Source organism: Mastigoproctus giganteus, chromosome 3 (genome assembly GCF_048544385.1).
Source record: "Mastigoproctus giganteus isolate SK-2022 chromosome 3, ASM4854438v1, whole genome shotgun sequence".
Taxonomy (NCBI): Eukaryota; Metazoa; Arthropoda; class Arachnida; order Uropygi; family Thelyphonidae; genus Mastigoproctus; species Mastigoproctus giganteus.
In genome coordinates, this window is record NC_143577.1 from 180,044,418 (window position 1) to 180,068,865 (window position 24,448).

At 35.9% G+C, this 24,448-nt stretch overlaps 1 protein-coding gene across 1 annotated transcript in view; it reads right to left on the reverse strand.

Annotated features, from left to right (window-relative positions):
* LOC150088444 (serine/threonine-protein kinase D3-like) overlaps nucleotides 1–24,448 on the reverse strand; it is a 550,939-nt gene that overhangs the window by 113,928 nt on the left and 412,563 nt on the right. The window contains exons 17-18 of the mRNA XM_090370161.1: nucleotides 6,410–6,508; nucleotides 955–1,039 (exon numbers count right to left, since the gene is read on the reverse strand). Of these exons, the coding sequence (XP_090226287.1) occupies nucleotides 955–1,039; nucleotides 6,410–6,508 (184 nt within the window). The remainder of the gene's footprint in view (nucleotides 1–954; nucleotides 1,040–6,409; nucleotides 6,509–24,448) is intronic.

Here is a 24,448-nt window from a genome sequence, read left to right on the forward strand (position 1 = left end):
ATATATAGACAAAAAAGGTAAAAATCAGTATATTTGTGTATATGGTAGGGGAGTTGAGCTATAAGGTGTAGTAACTATGGAAGAATAGGGAGAACCTGTAAGTTAAAAAATCAATTTACCTGAAATAAATATAAAATGCAATTAATAAGGGCAATTAATAATTGTAAGAACCAAAAGCTGTGGGTCCTTAATTATTAGAAGAGATGATCAGATGAAGTGGGTAATAGTGTTTTTTTTTTGTTTGTTTATTCTTATGGTTGATGGTGTTTAAGCTTGTTACACTGCATCATCTGAAGCTACTAATAGCAATACTAATCCAAAATGGTTATTATGTGAGGTGTGGCAATCAAGTTCCTGGATTGGTGCTGTTGTGGCCATGTTCAACGAGTTTGAATACTATATCAATAAAAGGTTCTTTGAAACATGCAAGTGTCCAGTTAGTTTTTGGCAATGTACACTAATAAACAGTAACCACACAACATACATTTTATTATTATTTTTATTTATTTAAAATGGGTACTCTAAATTATACTTTGCATATGGACCCCAGATACCCTTCCACGGTCCTGACATTGTATAAGTCAGGGCCCTTGCCACTGTAAACATAATTTAGTAATTCCATTGTTACAGTAGTTTCTAATTTTATTTCTTATTCTAAGTGATCAATTTGATTATTACAGAAATTCAGTTTTACAGAAATTTATAAATTGGCAGTTTATTCTTCTCATTAAATTTTATTTTTGAGTTTATTTTCTACTCATATAGTGAAGCATTCTTTTATTCAAATTTTGGACTTGTGTGTTCTAATGCTCTAAAATGCATATAAATGCATATATTAGAAATAAAGCTCAAAAAGTTCTATAAAATTTATATTAATAAATTTTAATAAATAGTCATAAAAATTCTCATAGTTAATTCTCATATTTGCAAATGCTAACCATGCTTTTTTCTTACCTAAATATGCAGGTGTTCCAACAACAGATCTACGAAATGATTTTTCTCCTATTATGCGAGCAAAACCAAAATCGCAAAGCTTCACCTGAAAGTACACAGAAAACACAAATGCGTGCATGCACAATTTAACTAAAAGTAACAAAATATATAGTGGAAAAAATATATATACAGTGGACACAGCTTGTTGTGATTACCATGGGACACAGTTTAATTGATAACAATTACTGAAGAAACAATGCTGCAGCTGCTCAATGTTGTTTATTGATGTAGAACGGAAATGTGTACATAAAAACATGGAAGTGAACAGAAAGAAAACATTAAAAATCAAGAAATAAAAAATACTTTAATTTGACTGTCCACTATTTCTTTTAGAAAGTCATTAATCAAAATTAAACTGTCATAATGTTTCTGGAAATTGATATAAGCCATTAAAAACAAAAAGAAAATATTAAAATCAAGAAGAATTAGAAAAGGGTTATTGCTCTACTGTAAAACAGTCACAATGGTAGGAGCACAGATACAGTACTTTTTTTCATGGAGAAATGACACTGAAAAACCACATGTACTGTATAAAGCAACAGCAGTAAATGGATATGCAATGTGTTAGAGTTCAAGAACAAATCGAGATGATATGTAATTCTTTTCACTACATGTGCGTAAACTGCAATAAGAAAAATAAAGTGATAACGTAAACTGAAGCATTGATTACAATAAATGTAATTTTTTCTATGTATTAATATAAGTTGGATCAGAATTTCATAAAAATGTTATCATTAAATGAATGATAACATTATTCATGATCACAATAAGCAGCATTCACTTATAGGATGGTGTATAAGAGTAATAACAATTATTATGTGTGTTTTCTCTTCTTACAGGAAGTTGATAATGGCAAGCAACCTGAGCAACAAAAATGGGTACCAAAGCAGTATTGGAAATAGCAAAAACAGTTTCACTGTTTGTTTTTGCTATTTCCAATTTTGCTGAGGACTAAGTGGATTGTGACATGTTACATACACCAGTTTTAAGAAGGTCAATATGCTTCTGTCATGATAAATTTGATGACACCAGCTCCACTGTATATACTTTATAAAGTCTTGTTGCCCAAGAATAGTGTGTAGTGAGGAAATGACTCTGATGGCACAACTGAGGAAATCTACTTTTTGGGAATAGTGAAGGTCAGTGTACAGCAGGAAGTCAGCATCGTGGATGTGTACTTGATGACGTAACAACATAGTATAGGCCGGCTTTGATTAACACGATTAATTTGTCCAGCGAGTATTGGGCAAAATGGAAACACATCAATTGAATATAATAATCAATAGCAAAAATTATAATTGGTCTGTGACCTTTAGAGGAATGTCCATAAAATATTTTAAAAATTCCTTTTAAATAAGTTTTTAACGGTATACCATATAAAAGAAAATAAAAATAATTATAGAATTAAATGTTTATTGCATAAAATACACAATGAAGAAACTATTTGTTACGGAAATATTTGAACAGAGTCGTTTGAACAGTCTTGACTTTTCTTTTTTTAATCAATTAATTTCCGATAACCGACAGCAATCTTCTCTAGGCCCTGGCGAAATAAATATCACAGAGAACCTCAAACCTTTTGTTTGAGGTGCTCTGCAATATGAAAGATTTCATCTAGTTCTTTCACTGCCATCTCCTTTGCAGTAACATTTTCATCTGGCTCATTTAAAAATTAAAATTTTTTTTTTTTTGCATTTAAAAATTAGAATTTTTAAATGCAAGTCTGTACACGACTTTATTAGCAGAAGACAAACAAGTAATATGTCTGCTTCTGATAGTTGAAAGAACACACTGAGTTGGGCAGCAGGCAAACACTTGTTTATTGCCTGTTCGATGTTCGGTAAGCTTAGTGCTCGATTCAAATCTTTTTCAGCTATCATATAAAAAAAGATCACGTTAACTGGAAATTTGCTTCATGTAAAGTGAAAAGTGGCATAATTTTATCAAATAGTGGTAACTGAAAAACGTGTTAATTGAACTCGCGTTACGCGAGGCCTGGCTGTACTAACTTTCACAAAAGCAACTGAGTATATTAGCATTAGCAAGGACACATGATGCAAGAAAGCAAGCTTATATAGCATCAGCAAAAAAAAAAAAAAACACACACCCTTCTCATTTCACACATCCACTCGCTTCAAATGTTTGTCTAGTTCTGCCTTGAATCTGTTTAAGCTATCAACTTCTACAACGACAGATGGAAGTTTGTTCCAGCAATCAACCACCCGCTGGCTAAAGGCAAACTTCCGCATATCTATCCTATAGCTGTCTTTCCTCAATTTGAATTTATGCCCTCTCAGGTGATTATTCTGAGCTAGAGGAAGAATCCCATCAGCATTGAGCATGCTCAAACCATTCAAGGCTTTATACACCTCAATCAGATCATCTCGCAGGTGCCTAGTCTCCAGAGACTGTAACTTGAAAAACTTAAGCCTGTCTTTGTAAGAGCCATCGTATTCATTCCATTCACTAATCTTGTTGCCCTTCTCTGTACTCGTTCCAACAGCTCTACATCCTTCTTAAAATGAGGCCTCCAGTAAAGATGACTATGTTACCTTAACTGGAGGCCTCATGTTAACTATATATAATATAGTTAAGGTGACTATGTTGTGTTTTTAGGGAAAGATCACCTTTTCCAAAAAACACATTCTGGAAATTTTTTTATCTAGATGTCCAAAACTTTGAATTCAAAAATACAATATCTGTTATAAGTTAAGAGGATATCTTTATGGCAAAATAAAAACAAAAGGGAAATAACTTGAAAACATTATAATTTGTTCAACTTCCAAATTTTTCCTACAATAAACTTATGTTCAAACTTGACTCTTTTAATATGCTTGATGCCACCTATATTTGAGAGAGTGCATTCCATTTGCTGTTAGCATAATTTATAATATTTGTCCTAGATTCTGATTGTATATCATTCTTCATTAAATATTTTTCAGGAATCAAGTCTTCCCCCCCATACTCAATAGAAAGTGTCACATATTTGCATCACAGGGAATGAGCTTTACTAAATGCATGTTCAATAACTCATCATGGGTAGTAGATCAGTTTCTGTCATCTTCCACATCATGTGAAAAAAGACCTGGACTTAAATTCCAGCAAGCTGGTTTCACGTTATATGGAGGGCAAAAACCACATAACTCCTGATTTTATGATTTTTACCAAGCAGAAACACTGAGGTTTTTATCTAGAAAAATAGGCATTTTTCTAGATAATTTCTAGATTGAAATTTACAAACATATATGCTGACACATCGTATTCATTGTAGTTAGTTGCTTTGGCAAAAAAACAAAACAAATGTACAAACATTTTAAATAAAGCCACCATTAATATGCTTGCTGCCACCTATATTTGAGAGAGTGCATTCCATTTGCTGTTAGCATAATTTATAATATTTGTCCTAGATTCTGATTGTATATCATTCTTCATTAAATATTATTCAGGAATTAAGTCCCCCCCCCATACTCAATAGAAAGTGTCACATAGCTTTTGCAGGAAATTATTTCTGGTTAATTATCGATCTTATTTTCGATATATTCAACTTCACTTTATATTTCGCTGAGAATCTTTATGCTAAAGCAACAATACATTGTATTTTTCCTTTGCCCAGACTGAAGGCATGAATGACATTTTTTTTATACATCAGATTCAGAAAGAATTTCACAAGTGCATACAAAAATGTTCTTCTAAAGCCAGCACAACCTATGATATAATAGGATATTTCTGACCATGTAAGGCAAGCTCTCTTATGACAGCAAGGCAAAAGTCACAAATTAATTTTTCTTACTGAGTACTTATCAAAAAGATGAAAGGCATTAAGAAGTATAATTTTGAAAAATATGATCTACTAGTTTCTTTGTACCAAAAAATTGTCTTTCTTTCACATGAATAGTATTTTGTCTTTATGATCTACTCAAGACTCATGTATTTGTGGTATTCAGCAACAGCTTTGGGCTTCATTTTTGATTTCCCTCACTTTTTTTCCGGCTTCTACCATTTCATGCTCAAATTCAGTAGAAATCAGCATCAATAGAGGCATATGATATAAGAAAATAAGCTTCAGCATCAGCTAAAAATAAAAAAATAAATAAATAAAAAAAACATTCCACTCATCCATTGAAGCTATAAACTTGCACAATATTGTTGAGGGAAAACAAAAATGAAGTCCAAAGCTGTTGCTGAATACCACTGAATACCACAGATATATGAGTCTTGAGTAGATCATAAAGACGAAATATTATTCTTGTGAAAGAAAAGACAATTTTTTGGTACAAGAAACCAGCAGATCATATTTTTCAAAATTATGCTTCTTAACGCCTTTTATCTTTTTGATAGGTACTCAGTAAGAAAAATGAATTTGTGACTTTTGCCTTGCTGTCATAAGAGAGCTTGCCTTACAGGTCAGGAATACCCTATTATATTACAGGTTGTGCTGTCTTTAGAAGAACACTAAAGTACAGCTACCTTGAATACTTTCAAAGAACGTTTTGATCCAGTGAGTGAACATCAGGGTTTTAAAGGTTTTGCCGAGCAGTCAAGAATATGGAAAAATGATATTAGAGTAAATGGAATGGGATAATGATGGCTGACAACCACTGGTTTAAGGGCTTTACTGTCCTTGCACCGTAAAGCCCTTAAACTAGTGGTTTTCAACCGGGGTGCCGCAACAACATTCCAGGGGTGCCACATAATTTGGATTTAAGTTACTTAAACTTATTATTATTTTTTAATTTATATGTTTATTTCATTATAAAAAGGTGTACAGTATCTTTTTAATTTTATGGTGACCTTTTATCTTTTTGATAAAACGAGTACTTCTATTTAGTACCTCTATAATATTATAGAGGTACCTCTACAATTATAGAGGTACTAAATAGCTTATTTAGTACCTCTATATAAAGAATAAAATTATATACTGTATGTATGTATGTATATATATATATATATATATATATATATATATATATATATATATAAATTTCTATTATGAAATGTAATTTTTATAATTATATTATTGTAAAAAATAGCATATAACATATATTTTTTAATATTATATATATATATATATATATATATTCATTTATATATAAATATTTATATATATATTATATATATACAGAGAGAGAATCAGATCTAACAGGCAGAAAATTGAGTAGGGGTGCCGTTATTAAAAAAAGGTTGAAAACCACTGCCTTAAACAAATAATCAACATCATGATAGAATACCTTTCTACTTTGAGGAATCATGAGCTCATAAGTTGTGTTTTTTTAATTGGCAATATAAATTGCATTCCCTCTATTTTTTGCATGGTGCTTTTATTTTCCATTCACATAGAACAATTTATTCACCAACCAGTTACAATTATTTATTTAAAACATAATATTTTGTATCATTATCAAAAATTAGCACTTACCTGAGGGAAATCAGAATTTGAAGACAGGAGTACATTTTCTGGTTTTAAATCACAGTGAACAATGTTTTTGGAATGCAAATGCTTCAAAGCAATTAATATCTATAAGAAATAGTAGCAAAACATTATAATATACAGTAGCAAATATAGAATAATAGTAAATAAATCATATATATATATAATAGTAACAAAAGGCTGTACAGTAATTTACTCATGAGATGTTTTATTATGTCACAGTGAAAGTGATCTAATCCCACAGTATCTCTCTTAGAAATGGTCATAGTTTGAATTTTTAGTTAACTTATATGATTCTGTTCAATGTGATGTAAAATTAATTTGTGACATTTGATTTCATTCTTTAAATCTGAAAATAATCAGATTTGGTTTGGTTAAGGGTTTTTTTGGTGCATCAGGAACTAAGGCTATAATAAGCCAAAACCAGGTCATATAAAAGAAAAGAGGTAAGAATTTGGTGACATTAGTTCACTATGTCAGATTAGTTCACTATGTCAAAATGTATAACAAAAAAGATAAATAGGTATAGAAAGGTAAATTTTAAATAACTAAAAACAGCTGACACATGGTCATTGTTGGATAAAAAGCTCAGTCAGATGGCTAAAAGCAGTAAAATATAAAACATGTTGGTGTCTATAACCTGGACACTCAGATAAAATATGTCTCATCATACTTTGCCTTATATATTATCTGACTATATAAGGACAAGCAGGCTATGACTGTCCTGCAGCTGTGCTGATTTGTAGTGTCACCTATCAGTTCATTACCACTGATCTCAATGTGGTTTGGGATTCAGCAAAAGCAGATGTCAAATGAACATCAAAGAAAATATAGTATCTGCTGGACCTTGAGTTAGGGACGGATGAGAATTATATCTCATCTCATGATTACATGACAGTTGTAAGTTTTACCCACAAGGATAGCAACTCCTCCATAGGTAGGTCCATCACCATCTCTGTCTTTCTGGAGGATGTGCAATTATGAAGGGATGATCCTCATTTGCCTTTATATATGTATCCTGTAAGCAGAAGTATCTTAGCTCATACTTATGCAGGAGGGACATGATATAAACACAATTTCAGTAAAATCCATGGCAGTTATACTGTAAAAATTTGAATGTGAACATTATTTAGGTTTACTGCATCTGTCTAAGTATTTTTGAGTGGCTGATGCTTGTTTTCTCAGTAGTTTCTTGTAGGGAAGGATGAAACCTGTTCAGTGTTTGTATTTTCCTCTGCAAAGAGCTCCAAGATTCATCTTTAAGTTATCTCCTTCACCTCTATATCTCTTTCTTCATTTGTTGTAGGTTGCAGGTCAGGATTTTTTGTCTTCTCTGTATTATTTGGTTTTGTCACAGGTAGAAATATAGGAGGTATGATATGGGAGTGGAAGGAATTGAGTATTTTGTACTTGTTTATGAGAGCTCTATAAGTTTATGAGAATTGCAATGAATAGAAGCAAAAGATGCTTTGGTGGGATGGTCATTTCAGTTTAAGTTCCAATGGAATGCTTCACTGAAACCTTCTTCACATATGGATTCATTATTCTATATTCTCTATTATGTTGTAGTTAAACTAGATTTAATGTTAAATACATATGATAAACGGTAACCTTTTACTGTTTATTGTATGTATTTAACATTAAACCAAGTTTAATTACAACTTCATTTTATTTTACTTTCCGTTATGCTCTGTGCTACATAATAGAGAATATAGAATTTCTGCATGTATGTAGACTTACTGCTACTTATTGGCATTACCAGTTTTCTTGCCTCCCGATGTGTTCTGTTTTGCATTTCTTTTGCTTGTTTCTGCTACTAGCATGCCTTAGGGTATTCAGGGTCACCTCAACAATTTACATAAGAGGGTTTGTGGCGAAACATGCCTTGCTCTTGTGGTCTCTTGCACTACAATGAATGCAGGCAAGTGTCCACAATAGGCCACATGTGAGTACCCATATTTTTGGCATATAATCTCAAAAGGTTTGGGATGTATGGATGTGCAGATAACCAGTAGTTATTGGGTCAGGAGACAGTGAAGAATTAAAAGTGAGGAAGAGGTTTCTGGTTGGTACTAAAATCCCTTCCCTACTACAGAAGTCCTTTCTTTGCTGTTCATCATTCATAGAGACTTCAATTCAGAGCAGACATTTTGCTTATAATATCAAGGAGGTTCCACTCTAATTTGATACCTTTTGATGAATTTAATGTTTTGAGGAGTATCACAATGATCATAATCCCTCCAATTAAAGTTGCTAAGGGTGGCTGTTCAGATTTTTCGAAAATTTTTGGTTTCAATTAAGAAATTTTGAGAGCAAAGCCTCAAACTGATTAAGGGGATTCTGCAAACTCCTCTAAACTCTTTAGTGAGAAGAATGGTGGCATTTTCCCAGTAAGTCACTGAGTAAATGATAAAGAGCCTTTTTTTTTTTTTTTTTGATTTGGTAGTTGTTGGCGCATCGGCTTCTGTGGCCATATTGCACCTCCCAAGGTTTTTGCAGTACTTTGATCCAAGCCCGAGGCGAGAATCGAACCCGAAACCTTTGGGTTGCCGGGCAGGTACTTTACCCACTCGGCTAGCCCGGTTGGCATAAAGAGCCTTGGAGTAGGGCCTGACACTACTTCAGTTTGGAGGCTTTTTTTTGCTACATGGTATTGTCTGTATCTTCATCCTCACTAACAGAAGATATTATTATTATTAGCCATATGGTGCAAGGAAGCCTGAGGCTTATGCTGCACCAGCAAAAAAAGTCCCGAGTTACCCTCAGAGTGAGAAAGAGACAGACAGAAGTAGAAAGGAATCACCAAGAAAGAGAAGAATGATGATATCCAGCTTGGGACCCTGGGTGTATCGTGAATGATGTTACCATCCTGAATAATGTAAATGTTGGAAGTGATCACAGAATGGTAAGATGAACACTTGATATAGCTGTAAGAAAAGAAAGGAAAAAAACTGACTTGAGTATATAATACGAAGGTCTTTGAGAGGAGAAAAAGCAGTATGTACTGGAACTTAAGAACAAGTTTGAGCTTCTGCAGACTGTTCAGGACCAAGATATCGACGAAGAATATTACAACTTTCTGAAAGTGATAAAGCCCAAGAAACCTATAGGTAAAAAGAAATCCAAAGAAGAAAAAAATTAGTCAAAAGACACTTATCATGATGAACCAAAGACGACAAATGAAGAGCAAGATAAACACTAACAAGGAGAAAATTGAGTATACTGAGTTATGCACCGCCATTAGAAAGAGACTCAGAGAGGACATAAGATTTAATACAAGAAAAGTAGAACAAGCATTAAGGGAAAATAAAGGACATAAATCAGCAGCCATTGGCAGTAACACAGAAAGACAAATGATACTGAAACTGAAGAATAGCGATGGTGTACTTATAAATAGCAGAGAAGGCATAATTCAAATAGCAAAAGACTACTATAGCGAATTATACAAGAGTGAGGAATGATGCCAGCAGTGGGGAAGATGGATCGCAAATTACTAACACATACAACATACTCGATATCCTTCCTGATGAGGTAGAACATGCGTTGAAGAAAATGAAGAATCAGAAAGCCCCCAGGGGAAAAATGAAGTTACTGTAGAGTTGTTAAAATTGGGAGGAAAAGACATAGCACAAAAACTGGCAAGACTCTTTACAAAATGCATTAGAAGTGTTGTTTGTTTTTTAGGAGCATTAGCAACTAAGGCCATATTGCTCCGGGATATGCGGTGGTCATTCCCTGACCTTTCCGCATCCTCCATATTTGGTGGTGACGGGCTCGAACCCCGGTCTAATCAAGAAGCGTGTGCTATGCACTGCTGCTCCTTCCCACCTGGCTACGGAGTCGCCGAAAATGCATTAGAAAAGATGTGACGCCTAAGGAGTGGAATAATGCAATCATAGTTTTGCTGCATAAGAAAGGAGATAAATTAGAAATTGGAAATTATAGACCAATTAGCTTGTTATCCCACATCTACAAGTTGTTCACAAGGGTCATTACTAACAGATTAGAAAGAATACTTGATGAGAATCAACCGAAAGAGCAAGCTGGCTTTAGGATGGGATTGTCAACTATGGATCACCTTCACGTAATATCACAGCTAATGGAGAAAGCAAATGAATATAAAACACCATTATGCCTGGCATTTGTGGATTATGAAAAGGCATTTCACTTCATACAGCATAAGGAAATGTTTCGGGCACTGGAAAGACAAGGCATAGATACCGATATATTATGATTTTGAAGAAAATACAGTTCATTCTGGTTATTTGGGACACATCGGGACTAGTGCATTTTGGCCAGATTAAGTGGCTGCCCCAATTATCCAAAGTTTCACGTAAATAGTTAAAAAATACAATGTACTCCCCCCTTTACAATTAGTTCACTGTACAATCAAATCACGTTGCGACGAACTCACCTGGTAAAGTGAGTTTGTTGCAACGTGATTTTACCATAGTAAAATCACCGTGATTTTACTATGGTAATTTACCATAGTAAAGTACCGTTCACTATACGATGTGTAGTAAGCGACGGTCATTATGATCACGTTTGTGAATTGAATTTTAATTCTATTAAACAGCGATTCTAATTAGAGAAAATGAGGAATATTATCCACAAGTTATAAAAGTAAAGATATATTAAGCACAAATTTACCCTTTATTACCTTACCAATTAAATGATACGTGAAAATCAGAAGAATATACATGATAATTAATACTTATTGTAATATGTACATACGAACTAGTTGAGATTTCTGTTCACTGACATTTGTGCGTGGGAGTTAAAATTTAAAACAGTAAAAAGATAAGTAATCAATAACAAAGAACACGGCACACACAAATTGCAAGTAACACGATACACGCAAGTGAGAACAGAGTAACAAGTTACAAAGCTTTAAAAATAGGAATGAAGAGAAGATCTGAAAATTAATTTTTTTATATGATTGAAGATTTCATGGAAGTGTAAACTCATTTCACCATAATAACCCACAGAATTCCAGCTGTTGGTATTATCGCAAATTGAGTAAGATCGAGTTTACTGTCCGATAGATTTCACTAACAGAAAAGCCCAATAAACAAGTGACTGTTAATTGTTTTTATTGTTTTATGGTCGTGACCTCCAGAATTTCGACTGAACCACATGGTACTGTCGGAGACAATCGTAGCGTAATTTCCAGTGCTGCGGTCTCCTGCCCCGATTAAATGGCATTTTGTCCCAATTAAGCGAAGTAAACCCTGGCTATTTTCTCGATTGGTTTCTGTTTTTTAAGATTTGCCCCAAATAAACGGCTGCTCCGATTAATCGGTGGCCCAAATAACCGGAATCCACTGTATATGAGAACGCTACCTCCTTTATTAGACTTAGACAAAGCAAATTTAAAATTGAGAAAGGAGTTAAACAAGGAGACACAATATCTCAAAGATGTTTACTGCTATCCTTGAGGAAGCTTTCAGAAGATTAGACTGGTCATCGCAGAAAGGAGGCAACGTGAATGGAGAGTACCTAAACCATTTACGATTTGCAGATGACATTGTGGTCATAAGCCACGATCCCAAGAATTAGAGGAAAATCTTAATCAGTTATGCAGAGTTAGTAAGGATTTTGGACTAAAGATGAATATGGCTAAAACAAAAGTAAAGATAAACAAGTATGCCATAGAAAGGGATATAATAATTGAAGGAGCAGTAATTGAAAAGGTGGAGTCATATACTTATTTGGGACAAGTCATTAGCTGTAATAATGATAAATGGCTGGAAGTCACGAAAAGAATAAATTTTGGATGGATAGCATTCAGGAAATATGGTCACATACTGAGGAGCAATATCCCAATTTGTCTGAAACGTAAAATAATGAACCAATGTATACTAGCCACCATGACTTATGGAAGTGAAACTTAGGCACTCATCAAAAGAATGGAAGAGAAGCTGAGAACTACACAGTGAAGAATGGAACAAATTATATTGAGAATTAGACTGTTAGATAAGAAGCGAAACACATGGATTAGGCAGTAATCCATGTGTTTCTCAAGTAAAGGACATTCTTATCAAAACTAAAGAACAAAATGGTCTTGGGCAAGACACACAGCACGACATGATGACAGATGGACTAAGAGAATAACAGAATAGTACCCAAGAGGAGCTAGAAGAAAACCTGGAAGACAACGACGGAGATGGATAGATGAAATTTGTGAGTTTGTGGGTAGTAAATGGATGACCATGACACAAAACAGAAGAAACTGGAAAGTTGTTGGAGAGGCCTTCACCCTGCAGTGGATTGAAAATGGCTGATGATATTGATGATGATTATCTGTATCAAGATTCAGATTTTCTGATAGGGACTGTGTTGTGTTGTGGTATGGAAATGAATACATTCACCATGCGATAATACTATGAAATAGCGAAGTTAGAGCCAGACATGATAATGTATATGATGAAACTACACACCAAGTGGTTGGAACAGTTCCTGACCATTCAGGCCATTGAACAGCGAATAGCAGACTGGAGACAGACCAACGTCAAGGTGACAGCTCTTGCAATCTTGAAAAAAAAAATCAAGCAGGATGTGAGTGATAAATTACAAACAACAATGAATACGGACAAAACGGAACCAGAACTGGAGCAGAAACAGCAAGTACAAGAACTACAACCCAGGAACTTCAAGGGAATGCACCCCACGAAGACCCACATCATACCAAAACAGAAATCCAATAGAATCCTGTGGCAAGTCACAGACCGCCTCAATAGACAAATAATACCAGATTATCTCAACGACAATGACATAACACTAGACATCATCCACACAGCCATTTACTAAGCTCCTGTAGCACCAGGATGAATGGAAGGGAAACCAGAGAACAACATAACACAAAATGCAAAGACAAGGAATGACCAACCTGGGAAAAAAAGGTTACAGCAGAGGACAGAAGAGATGAGTGAAGATAGACCAACTGATTCAATACCAATGGGCTAACAGAAATAAGAGGCTGATCAGAAAAGTGAAGGTCATTCCCTAGAAAGACAACATCCACAGCAAACACTAGACCCTTAATCAGAGGAAGGAAGAATACCTTGACACCCTCAAGCAGAAACTCCTGACACTCAGCAAAATACTTTGCCAATACAGAGAGAGTGCTCAGACAGACAGCAGGATTTTTTATGAAAATCCAGACAACCTTCTACAGGAAAATTAAATGAGAAGAGAAAGAAGGGTAATGGACTCCTCAACCAGAAGGCATTCAAGAGGCTCTGGGACAACTTGTGGAGAAGCAAAGTTAGCCATAACAGCCATATCCCCTGGATAGATCTAGAAAGGAAGAAAATCAAAAACGTAAAGAGATAACAGAATGGGAGATTCGGGAGGAAGACGTACAACAGTTGTTCAGGAAGTCCCACAACTGGAGAACCCCAGGAATAGATAACACTGAACAATAAATATTTGGTCATATCTTGTTATGGGCATGAAAGTAAGTTTACTTTATAAATTTTGGGGTGCTACACATGGAAATAGTGCCTAAAATAGCAGACTGGCTATGTAAATGTTCTCTGGGAAGCCTATAATATTTACTATTATAAATAAACTTTCTCTCTTTTTTTTTTTTTTTTTAAATGGGATTATTTCTGCCCCATGATGGGTACTAGTACCAAGTGCATAGGATGGTTTGTTATGTCTGATTACTATTATAATTACACTGAACAATGAATTTTGGGTCATATCTTGCTACAAGCATGAAAGTAAGTTCACTTTACAGATTTTGGGGTGCTAAACATGGCACCCCAAAAGTGGAGGTTAAAATGGCAGATTGGAAAAACATTTTTTATATTTATACAAGGTATTTTTTATTAAGATGTAGTATAATTTTTTTTTTTTTTTTTTTTTTTTGGTAGCTGTTGGCGCATCGGCTTCTGTGGCCATAATGCACTTCCCAAGATTTTTGCAGTACTTTGATCCAAGCCCGAGGCGGGATTCGAACCCACACGCAACCTTTGGGTTGCCAGGCAGACACTTTACCCACCCGGTGTAGCTACGAACATACCTGTATCAAACTTGGGGAGTATCTCTTTTCACAATCCAAATATAATCGGCTAACATGGTGGCACTCCATTTGCTTTAGTATCTTTGTTCCATTGCTGTGATATCTTGATGGAAGTGCTCACCATGTTCGTCGCTGATGGCAGTGCAGTTTGGCAGGAAGAAATCCAGGTGTGAGTGCAAGAAATGCATCTTCAATGACATGTTGCACCCCAGTTTTTCATAAGAAGTAATCACATGATCCACAAGCTGCCTGTAGTTGCCAGTTTTAACATTTCCTAGAAAACCAGTCAAAACATTTCGAAATGTTTTCCATGCTGATTTCTCTCTATCACTTTCAAACTGTTCATCTTTGAAAAGTTGCCTTATTTGTGGCCCAATGAAAATGCCTTAATCTTCTCTATACTAAGCCTTGGGAATTTCTCTTGGAAATATGTGAATGCAAAACCATTCACTTCCAAAGCAGTCATGAAATTTTTCATGAGCCCCAGTTTGATGTGGAGTGGTGGAAGCAAAACTTTATTTGGATCTAACAGAGGTTCAAATGCTACGTTCTTCATTCCAGGTGTTAATGATTTTCATTGAGGGGAACTCCTCTTCTCGTAGTGCATATCCTTGGCACGGCTATCTCACTTGCAGAGAAAGCAACAATACTTAGTGTAACTTTTTTGTAGTCCTAATAAAATGGCGCTTATCTTTAAATCACCACACATCATCTACTCATACTTTTGATAGTGTACACCTAGGAGGATGTTCTCCGTGCTTGCATTTGTATCTTTTTTGTGGAAGGCATGCATAAGCAGTATTGAAGACAGCATATTTCCGTTGTGTAATAACACAGCTTTAAGACTAACCTTAGAAGAATCTATAAATAGTCAGCATTCTTCAGGAATGTGCCTCATGTTCATTGCTGCAATTAGACCATCAACATCCTTACAAACAGTGAGTTCACCTTCAGTTTGATAGAATTTATCATAGTCTTTATTTTGAGTACAAAATGTTGTCATAGGGGTGGCAAACCTTTTTAAGGGTGTGTGCCAAAACTGGCCAAATCTTTTAAAAAACTACCCTCACGTGCCGCTTGGAATTTTGCAAAGTACAGTAAAATGTCGATTATCCGAAACACCGTTGCCCCCCCCCCCCAAAAAATGACAATATTTACTTTTAGTGCACTGGTTGCTATGCTGAAATATTACTCCTGCCACTTAATGCATGTGAAAGCCCACTCATGTGGAGGCCTTTACTGCACCAGAAACTGCAATGGCATGGTGTGAGTAACAGTCTGAATGTAGTTCTATGGAGATACTGCTATTAAAGATGAGAGATCTCGAGCAAAAAATGGCAATCTCACATGAGATTGCATTTTTTTTGAGGCTGCAATTTATTATGTGATGCAGAGCGAGATGACAGTTACCGATCACATGATAAGAGTGTGGTGGTACTGAAACTGCAGTGTTGTCATTCGTTTTGCCGAGAGACTAGTTGATAAAGTAGAGTAACTCGCTAATATAAGACCCCAACTGTAATTCGAAAACAAAAGCCAATCAATAAATTTTAATGTAATAAATTTTCATGTTCAGCAGCATAAAATTAGTCAAGATTAGGTATGTTTGTTTTCATAACATTTTATGTGTTGAAGTGTAATTTCCACAACTACTGGTACAAGAAGTTCAGCTGCACACATAGTGGAGCAGTTCAACCAGATCAAAATGAATCCCAGAGTCTTTGACTTAAGGAATCACCTAACCTGAAGGCTAAGGACAAAGATACCACAAACTCAACAAAGTACAGAACAATCACCTGTCTCCAAGAATGTACAAGATCCTGCCAGATGAGCAAAGGATGCAAAGAGCAATTGACCATTGACACTTCAGTTATGAAGCAAGCCTATAAGAAGCACTGCAACCTGTACATGGCCTACATCAACTACTGCAAGGCCTTCGACTCTGTGCCCATAGCTGGCTGATAGAGACATTGAAGCTCTACAAAGTCAACCTGACACTGATACACTTCCTAGAAGCAATCATGGCAAAATGGAGGACCACCATATACAGAGAACATCATGACTAGATCAATACTCATCAGAAGAGGAATCTTCGAGGTGAATGTATTGAGCCCACTATGGTTCTGTCTAGCACTCAACCCACTGTCTGGATGCATCCTAAAAGATGTGAGGAAGAACCTGTACACCCTCTCTCATCTGGTGTACATGGATGACGTCAAACTCTATGCTACAACTGAGAATAAACTACAACAGTTACTCCGGATCATCAAGGAGTTCAAGCGCAGATATCAGGATGCAACTTGACCTAGACAAATGCAAGACCATCAAGGATACTAGCTGAAGACCAGTAAAGAGATTGAAGCCAAGGCAAAGGAAGAGACATACAAATATCTGGGGGCGATGTAAGCCCATCAGTTTGAACATGAGGGAATCAAGGGCCGCCTGACTGAGAAATACCATCAAAGACTGAGAAGCCTGTTAAAATTAAAGCCGAATGCCATAAACACTTATGCAGTCTCGGTACTAATGTACCCATCAGAATCGTATATTTGGACCAACACTGAGGTGGAGGAGATTATGGGATCGATGAGGATGATGATGACCAAGAGCCAACAACACCACGCAAAGTCAGCCATTGAGAGACTGACCATAGCCCATAAAGAAGGAGGGAGGGAATTATCTGACATCGTTGAACAAGAGGTGATTACAAATCTGCAACATTACTTCCAGAAAAACATCTGAAAAGAACCTGCAGCATCAATCTACCTAGTCGATAGAAAGATAGACAAATACTCAATACACAACCTCAACAAGGAGACCACACTCATACAGACAGGAGAAACAAATACAAAAAGATGGGTAAAGATGGCACTCCATGGGAGACACTACAATGACCTCCATCATGACTACATAGATAAGATGGCTCCCAATGCTTGGCTCACAAAAGGAAGACTCTTCCCTTAAGCTGAAGGATTCACGCTTGTCATCGAAGATCAGGTAACTGATACCAGGAACTACAGGAATTAAATTGCCAAGGAACCTGGAGTAACAGATGATATACGTTGTCGATGCTGCCTGGTCCCAGAAACAATCCAGCACATCACCGCAGGATGCAGGGTGATCACCCAGATGGAATAAACTCACAGACATGACCAGATGGCCAGGATAATACATCAGAAGCTGGTACAAAAAATACAGACTATACTGGAACAGTGCCATAATAATGGACAAGGCATAACCCTCATCGACAAGAAGGAAATGGCAACCTACCTGATTGACATATTGGTGCCCAGTACCAGCAATCTCCAGAAAACATACGAGTAAGAGATCAGTGAGTATTCAGACCTAAGACAGGAAGTGTCAAAGATATGTGGCATGCGGAACAAGTAATGACTATCCTGATCACCGTGTCAACCTCGTTCTTAATGAGGCTTTTTGGCACATGGTGTCAAACAGCCTCTTTAAGAACTTAGCAGCAATAGGCTTCCCAGAAAACACTTACATGGAACTCTAGAAAGCTGTGATCCTGAACATGTGTAGGATAGTAAGAGAGTTCCTTGAACAACAGTAATAATAATAATAATAGTAACCAGACACAACTAACCACTCAATGCACTTGTCTCAGTATCCATCACAGGATGGGGTAAACCCCATAAAGGAGAAAAAGGGATATATATATACATATATTTTTTAAATAATAATAATAACAATAATAAAAATTGAGTTGGAAATAAGCCACCTAAGTGCCTGAGAATGTAGAGATCAAAAGAAGCTTTGCTCTCAATATCTTGATGTATTAGTTGTTGTTGTTCTTCTCATGTTAAAAAAGGTACAAAAAGACACACTGATTGAAAAGTAGCAAGGGTTGAAAGAGTAATCATGCTGTATTGAAAGCATAAATGTATTTTTCTGATGGTGGTGGTGTTGGGGGGATTTTTAATGAATATTTGGACAAAGTCACAATGCATTACAGCGATATCGCAAACACCACTGCTTATGACTTGCACTATTATGTAGTGATAACTAGTATACATGTTTAGGGATAGCTCACAATAGTCTCACAGATGCACCTATTTAACTGGGCACTGTTCACAGGAACATAAAAGGAAACCCAAAAGGCAGCATATTCAAGAATATGCTGATGCATTAAACAAAGTATTGAAATATAATGGAAACTGTTATAATCAGAAATTAACTTGATATCTATAAGACAAAGGTAATTAATGATTAAAACCTGGAAGAGCCTTTGGACAATCTCTCAAATGAAACTGATAGAATTTAGTATTTCTGCAGAAGCCAACAAATGGCAAATAGTTTAGAAAATTAGAAAGAATGTTACTTAGTTCTAAATACTGTTACAGTGAATGTGTGATATATAACAAACTTACAGAAGATGATATTTCATTGTTAATGGAACAGCAACACCAGAAAAAACTATTAAAGAAAAAAATAAAAACAAAAGAGTAACTGTATAAATATTATGAAATATTTAAAAAAAATGCATAACAAAATTCTAATCCTGCTCCTTAAATGTTTACTCCTTAAACGGTCTGGCCAGTTTTTAAGCCTACTTTCAAGCCCAATTTGAAAATTGCCCTCGTGAAATAAACTAATTATTTCTATAATTTCTACTTAATATACATAAACAGAAGTGTTTTCTTTGATTTCCTACCTTTAAATTTCAGAAAAAACTATTAACTCGAAAACAGCAAAACTGTACAATCAAGTATGCATTTTTGTAATTTTGTCCACAAAAAACTAGCAGGCGTACCCCTTGATTATATAATATGTCACTCCATAAGTTTGAATTTCCTACATCATCATCACAGTGCCGCTAGCTAGAACGAATCAACTTACCCAGAACATTTATTGACTCTGAGGCTACGTCCATCACAGTTACCAAGGTGACCGATGTAGCTGACAGGGAGAAAAAAAGAAAATGTACATAACTGTTTCTTGGTTTAAGAAATGTAACCAAAAGAATTGCAATGAATTGTTTTTGAAAAACAAAAATATCGTATTTCATTTCTTCAATATGTATTATATCTGGAATTTTCTTGATTTTGTGTTATTAGATACAATACACATTGAAGAAAGGAATATGGTCTTTTTTTTTTTTTTTTTCAAAAGCAATTGTTGAGGATTCTTTCGTTGTTTCTCAACAAACAGTTGCATGCATTTTTTTTTTTTTTCCTTTGCCTTCTCAATAAAGATTTAGAACTATGCCAGAGCTGGTTGTTGTTGGATTTTTTTTGGCACAAAAGCAACTACTTTGGGCATATTGCACCTATCTATTAGTATTATATGACAAAGATGTTGACGTAGTAGTAGTAGTAGTGGCATGTGATGCAAGAAAAGCAAGTGTATGAGCTTATGCAGCATCAGCCAAAAAAAAAAAAAAAAAAAAAAAAAATCACACCAACAGATGGAAGTTTGTTCCAGCAATTAACCACCTGCTGGCTAAAGGCAAATTTCCGCACATCTATTCTACATCTGTCTTTTCTTAATTTGAATTTATGCCCCCTTAGGTTCGTAATCTGAACAAGTGGAAGGATCCCATCAGAATTCAGCGTGCTCAACCCATTCAAGGACTTATATACCTCAATCAGATCACCGCGCAGGTGCCTAGTCTCCAGCCACTGCAATTTGCAGAACTTAAGCCTCCCTTGGTAAGAGGATCCCTTCATTACCCTCACCAATCTTGTTGCCCTTCTCTGTACACGCTCAAGTAAATCTACATCCTTCCTAAAATGAGGCCTCCAGACCTGTACGCAGTACTCAAGGCATGGCCTGACCATTGCCTTATACAGAGGGACAATCACCTCCTTCTCCCTGCTAGCAAAATTCCTATATATCATTGACAAAACCCCATGACCTGCCCTGGCAGCCTGTCTGCATTGCTTAGAAAACTTCATATCTGACTGCACAATTACTCCCAGGTCTTTTTCATTTTCTACCACATTAAGTGTAGTACAACACAGTTGGTACGTTTACCTGGGGTTACTTCTACCCATATGCAGTACTTTGCATTTGTCAAGGTTAAACTTCAGTTGCCACTTCTTAGCCCATCTGCCCAAATTATCTAGATCCTGTTGCAGTAGCACACTGCCATTACTGTCATTAACAACCCTGCCAACCTTTGTATCATCTGCAAACTTCGACATTAAACCTGATATACCTTCATCAATATCATTGATAAATATACAAAACAACAGTAGACCTAACACCGAACCCTGTGGGACACCACTAATAACATTAGTCCATGAAGAGCAGCACCCATTGATTACCACCCTCTGTCTTCTCCCACTTAACCATCCTTTTATCCATTGTAGCAACTTACCCTTAATACCATTCTGCTCCAATTTGTACAATAGTCTTCCATGCGCAACAGTGTCAAAAGCTTTCCTGAAATCCAAATATATGATATCAAAATTATTTTTTGCATCCAGTTTCTTTGTAACCACATCATAATATTCTATCAAATTTGTCAGACAAGACTTTCCCTTAACAAACCCATGCTGTGTCTGAATTATTGCTGCAGTCTTGTCTAGATGATCCTGCAATGCATCTTTAACCAGTGACTCCATAATTTTACCCGGAACAGAAGTTAAACTAACTGGTCTGTAATTACTCGTGTCATCCTTCGAAACCTCCTTTGTGAATTGGGGATACATTTGCACATCTCCAGTCCGTGAGAACCTCCCCTGAGTCCAAGGATGCTCTCATAATTATGGCTAAGGGTTTGCTTAATTGCTTTGCCGCCTCCTTTAATATAACTGGATAGATCCCATCCACCCCAGGTGCTTTTCTTATGTTTATCTTCAACAATTTCTCCTCGACTTTGCTTTCAGTTATTACAAAATCATTAAGTATCCTGCTACAATTTGATAACCTTCTGCCATTTTCAAACCTTAATAATTCCTCATGTGTGAATGTAGATGCAAAATACTCATTCAGTTTGTTTGCTACCTGAGCAGGATCATCAACAGTCGAACCATCGATGTCAAGTGGACCAATCAGATTCATTCCCTTCCTTTTAGAGTTTATATAAGTAAAGAAATCCTTGCTGTTTTTCTTAGCATCTTTTGCCAGGGATTTCTCGTAATCTGCCTTCGCCTGCCTAAGCTCCTTTGTGACCTGATTACAGACTAGCTTATATCTGCCATAGGCTTCTGAGTCGCTTGATAATTTATATGCATCCCATGCATTTTTCTTCTCTGTTACGAGTCTCATTAGATAACCATTTAGGCCTAAACCTTGAACGTTTCTTAATTATAGTTTATATCTGGCTAAAATATCCTATTAGTTTTAAATAAGTAAATATATTTTCAATGTTGGAGTTATCGCCTAGGATTTGTGATAAAGTCAGGGAATCCTGAATATTTATAGGGAGATGGAAGGCTGATTGTCATGCCATGTGGTATTGTGGACATTCTATAAAGAAATGTTTTACAGTGAGTTGACAAGAACAGTGAAGACATTCTGGAGGATTTGCTTTCGTGGGTAAGTAAAAGTGTGCGAGATGTGTATGTCCAATGCACAGTCTGGTTAAAATGACTTCATGCCGATTCTTACGAATTCCATAGCTGAAGTTCATGTTTTATTGAAACAGTTTATTGTTTGATTCATTTTGCCACATTTGTGACCACTGAGTGTGGAGAATCTGTTTTATGATAGGTCTGTAATCGGAATGTAGAACTTTGTAAAGCCTTAGGTTTGTATTTGTAGGATTCTTTGCTGCTTGATCAGCTCTTTCATTACCTTCAATGCCTGTATGTCCTGGAATCCAACAGAATTTTACTTGCCTCATTTTGGTTTTGAGTTTCTCAAGATGAGCTTGTATCTGGTAAAGAATGGGATGTGATGGAGTCTGCTTTGGTTGGAGAGCATGTATTGCACTCAATGAATCTGTGTATATGAGATGTTTCAGAAGAGGAGAAGATGCAATGTATTTTAAGTCCATTAGTAGGGTGAATAGCTCAGCAGAATAGCTACTGCATTGGTTTGGGAGTTGCTGTGAGATAACAGTGTGTGGAAAGACCACTGCAGCACCAACTTTGGTATCTGTTTTAGAGCTGTCTGTATATATTTGAAGATATTCAGAAAACTGTGATGAGTGGGCTGCATGCATCTGTTTTATGTTGACATCTGCCAGAGTGCTTTTTCCCCACTGTTGAAAATAAGTGTCACAGTTAGGCGTGAAAGTGTGCCATGGTGGAATACTTTTGCTATTATCCTCATGCACGTTGTCAAAGCTTAGGCCCCATTTTGAAACTATTTCTTTTAGTCGTATTCCAGCTGGTTTATTTACTGTGGGTTTATTTCTGTAGAGTATCTCCCGCTGTGGATTGAAGAGATACTGCCAAGTAGGATGATGAGGAAGACTTCGGATTTTAATAGTATAATTTAATAGCAGCATTTGCCTCCAGAGATATAGTGAAGGCTCATGGGTCTCTGCATATAAGCTTTGTACAGGCGATGTTCTGTATGCACCTAAGGAAATTCGTAAGGCACTATGATGTATGGAATCAAGCCATTTGATGACACTTGGTCTACACAAGCTATACACAGGGGCTCCATAGTCTAGTCTTGATCTGATTATAGCATGGTATGGGTGAAGTAGTGTGAACCGATCAGCTCCCCAGTTCATTGCAGAAAGGACTCTGAGAATGTTTAGTTTTTTTTTTTGACAGGTTGTTCGGAGGCATTTGATATGTTCCAAAAAAGTGAAGTTTTTTATCGAGAATCAGGCCAAGGAAATGTATACTATTTGCTAGAGGTATCAGCTGGTTTTCTAGCCTTATATCTGGATCTGGGTGCATTTTTTGCTTTCTACAGAAATGTATGGCCATTGTTTTTTGTTGTAATATTCTGTAGCCATTGTTTTTAGTCCACAATTCTATTTATTTTACTGCGCTTTGTAATTGCCTTTCAATCATGTTCATGTTTTGTGAATGGCACGAAATAGTAACATCATCTGCATAAAGGAATGTTACAACTGTTTTTGGCAGGTCTTTTGTAATAGAATTTATTTTGATTGGAAACAAAGTTGCACTCAGCACTGAACCCAGAGGAACTCCTTCTTCCTGAGTATATATTTGTGACAGATTGTTTTGATATTTTACTTGGAAGGTTCTGACTTTCAAACAATTTTTTTACCAAGAGTGGTAAGTTGCCTCACAAACCAATGTTGTGGAGATCATTAAGAATGCCATATTGCCATGTAGTGTCGAAGGCCTTTTCTATATCGAGACTGATCATAATTAGATGCTCATTCCTTAGAAAAGCATTGCAGATATTTGCTTCTGCTTTTATCATGGGATCCAGAGATGATCTATTTTTACAAAAGCTGTATTGATTTATGTTAAGTACATTATATGTTTCCAAAAACCAGGTAAATCGGTTGTTCACCATTTTCTCGAGGATTTTCCCAAGGAAACTTGTTAGAGCTATTGGTCGATAATTTGTGGGGATCATATGATCTTTGCCAGGTTTAGGAAAGGCAATTACAAGGGAGTGAAGCCAAGAGTTTGGATAGTAGTTTTCCATATAAATTCTACTGTATAGCATAAGTAATGACTTTAGAGATTTTTGATTAAGTTGTTGGATAATTTCATAGTGAACTCCATCGGGTCATGCTGCACTCTTCCTAGACTTAGCCAGAGCGTTTTGTAATTCTTCTATGTTGAAAGGCTGGTTATATGGGAGTTGTTGGCTGGTATTAAAGTTTAGTCTGTATTTTTCAGCTACAGTTTTCATTTTCTGAAAGGATGGGATATATGCCAATACTGCTGATATATTTGCAAAAGAAGTTGCAAATAAGTTTGCGATTTCCTTGGAGTTAGTTATCTCCTGTCCATTCCAGATTATTAGTGGAGTTGGAACCGAAAGAAATTTCTCATTAAGTTTTCTGATTTTGTTCCATATAACACGGGTATTTGTATTTTTGTTAATTGTGGAGGGGCAAATTGTATCCATGATTCCTTTCTACTTCTATG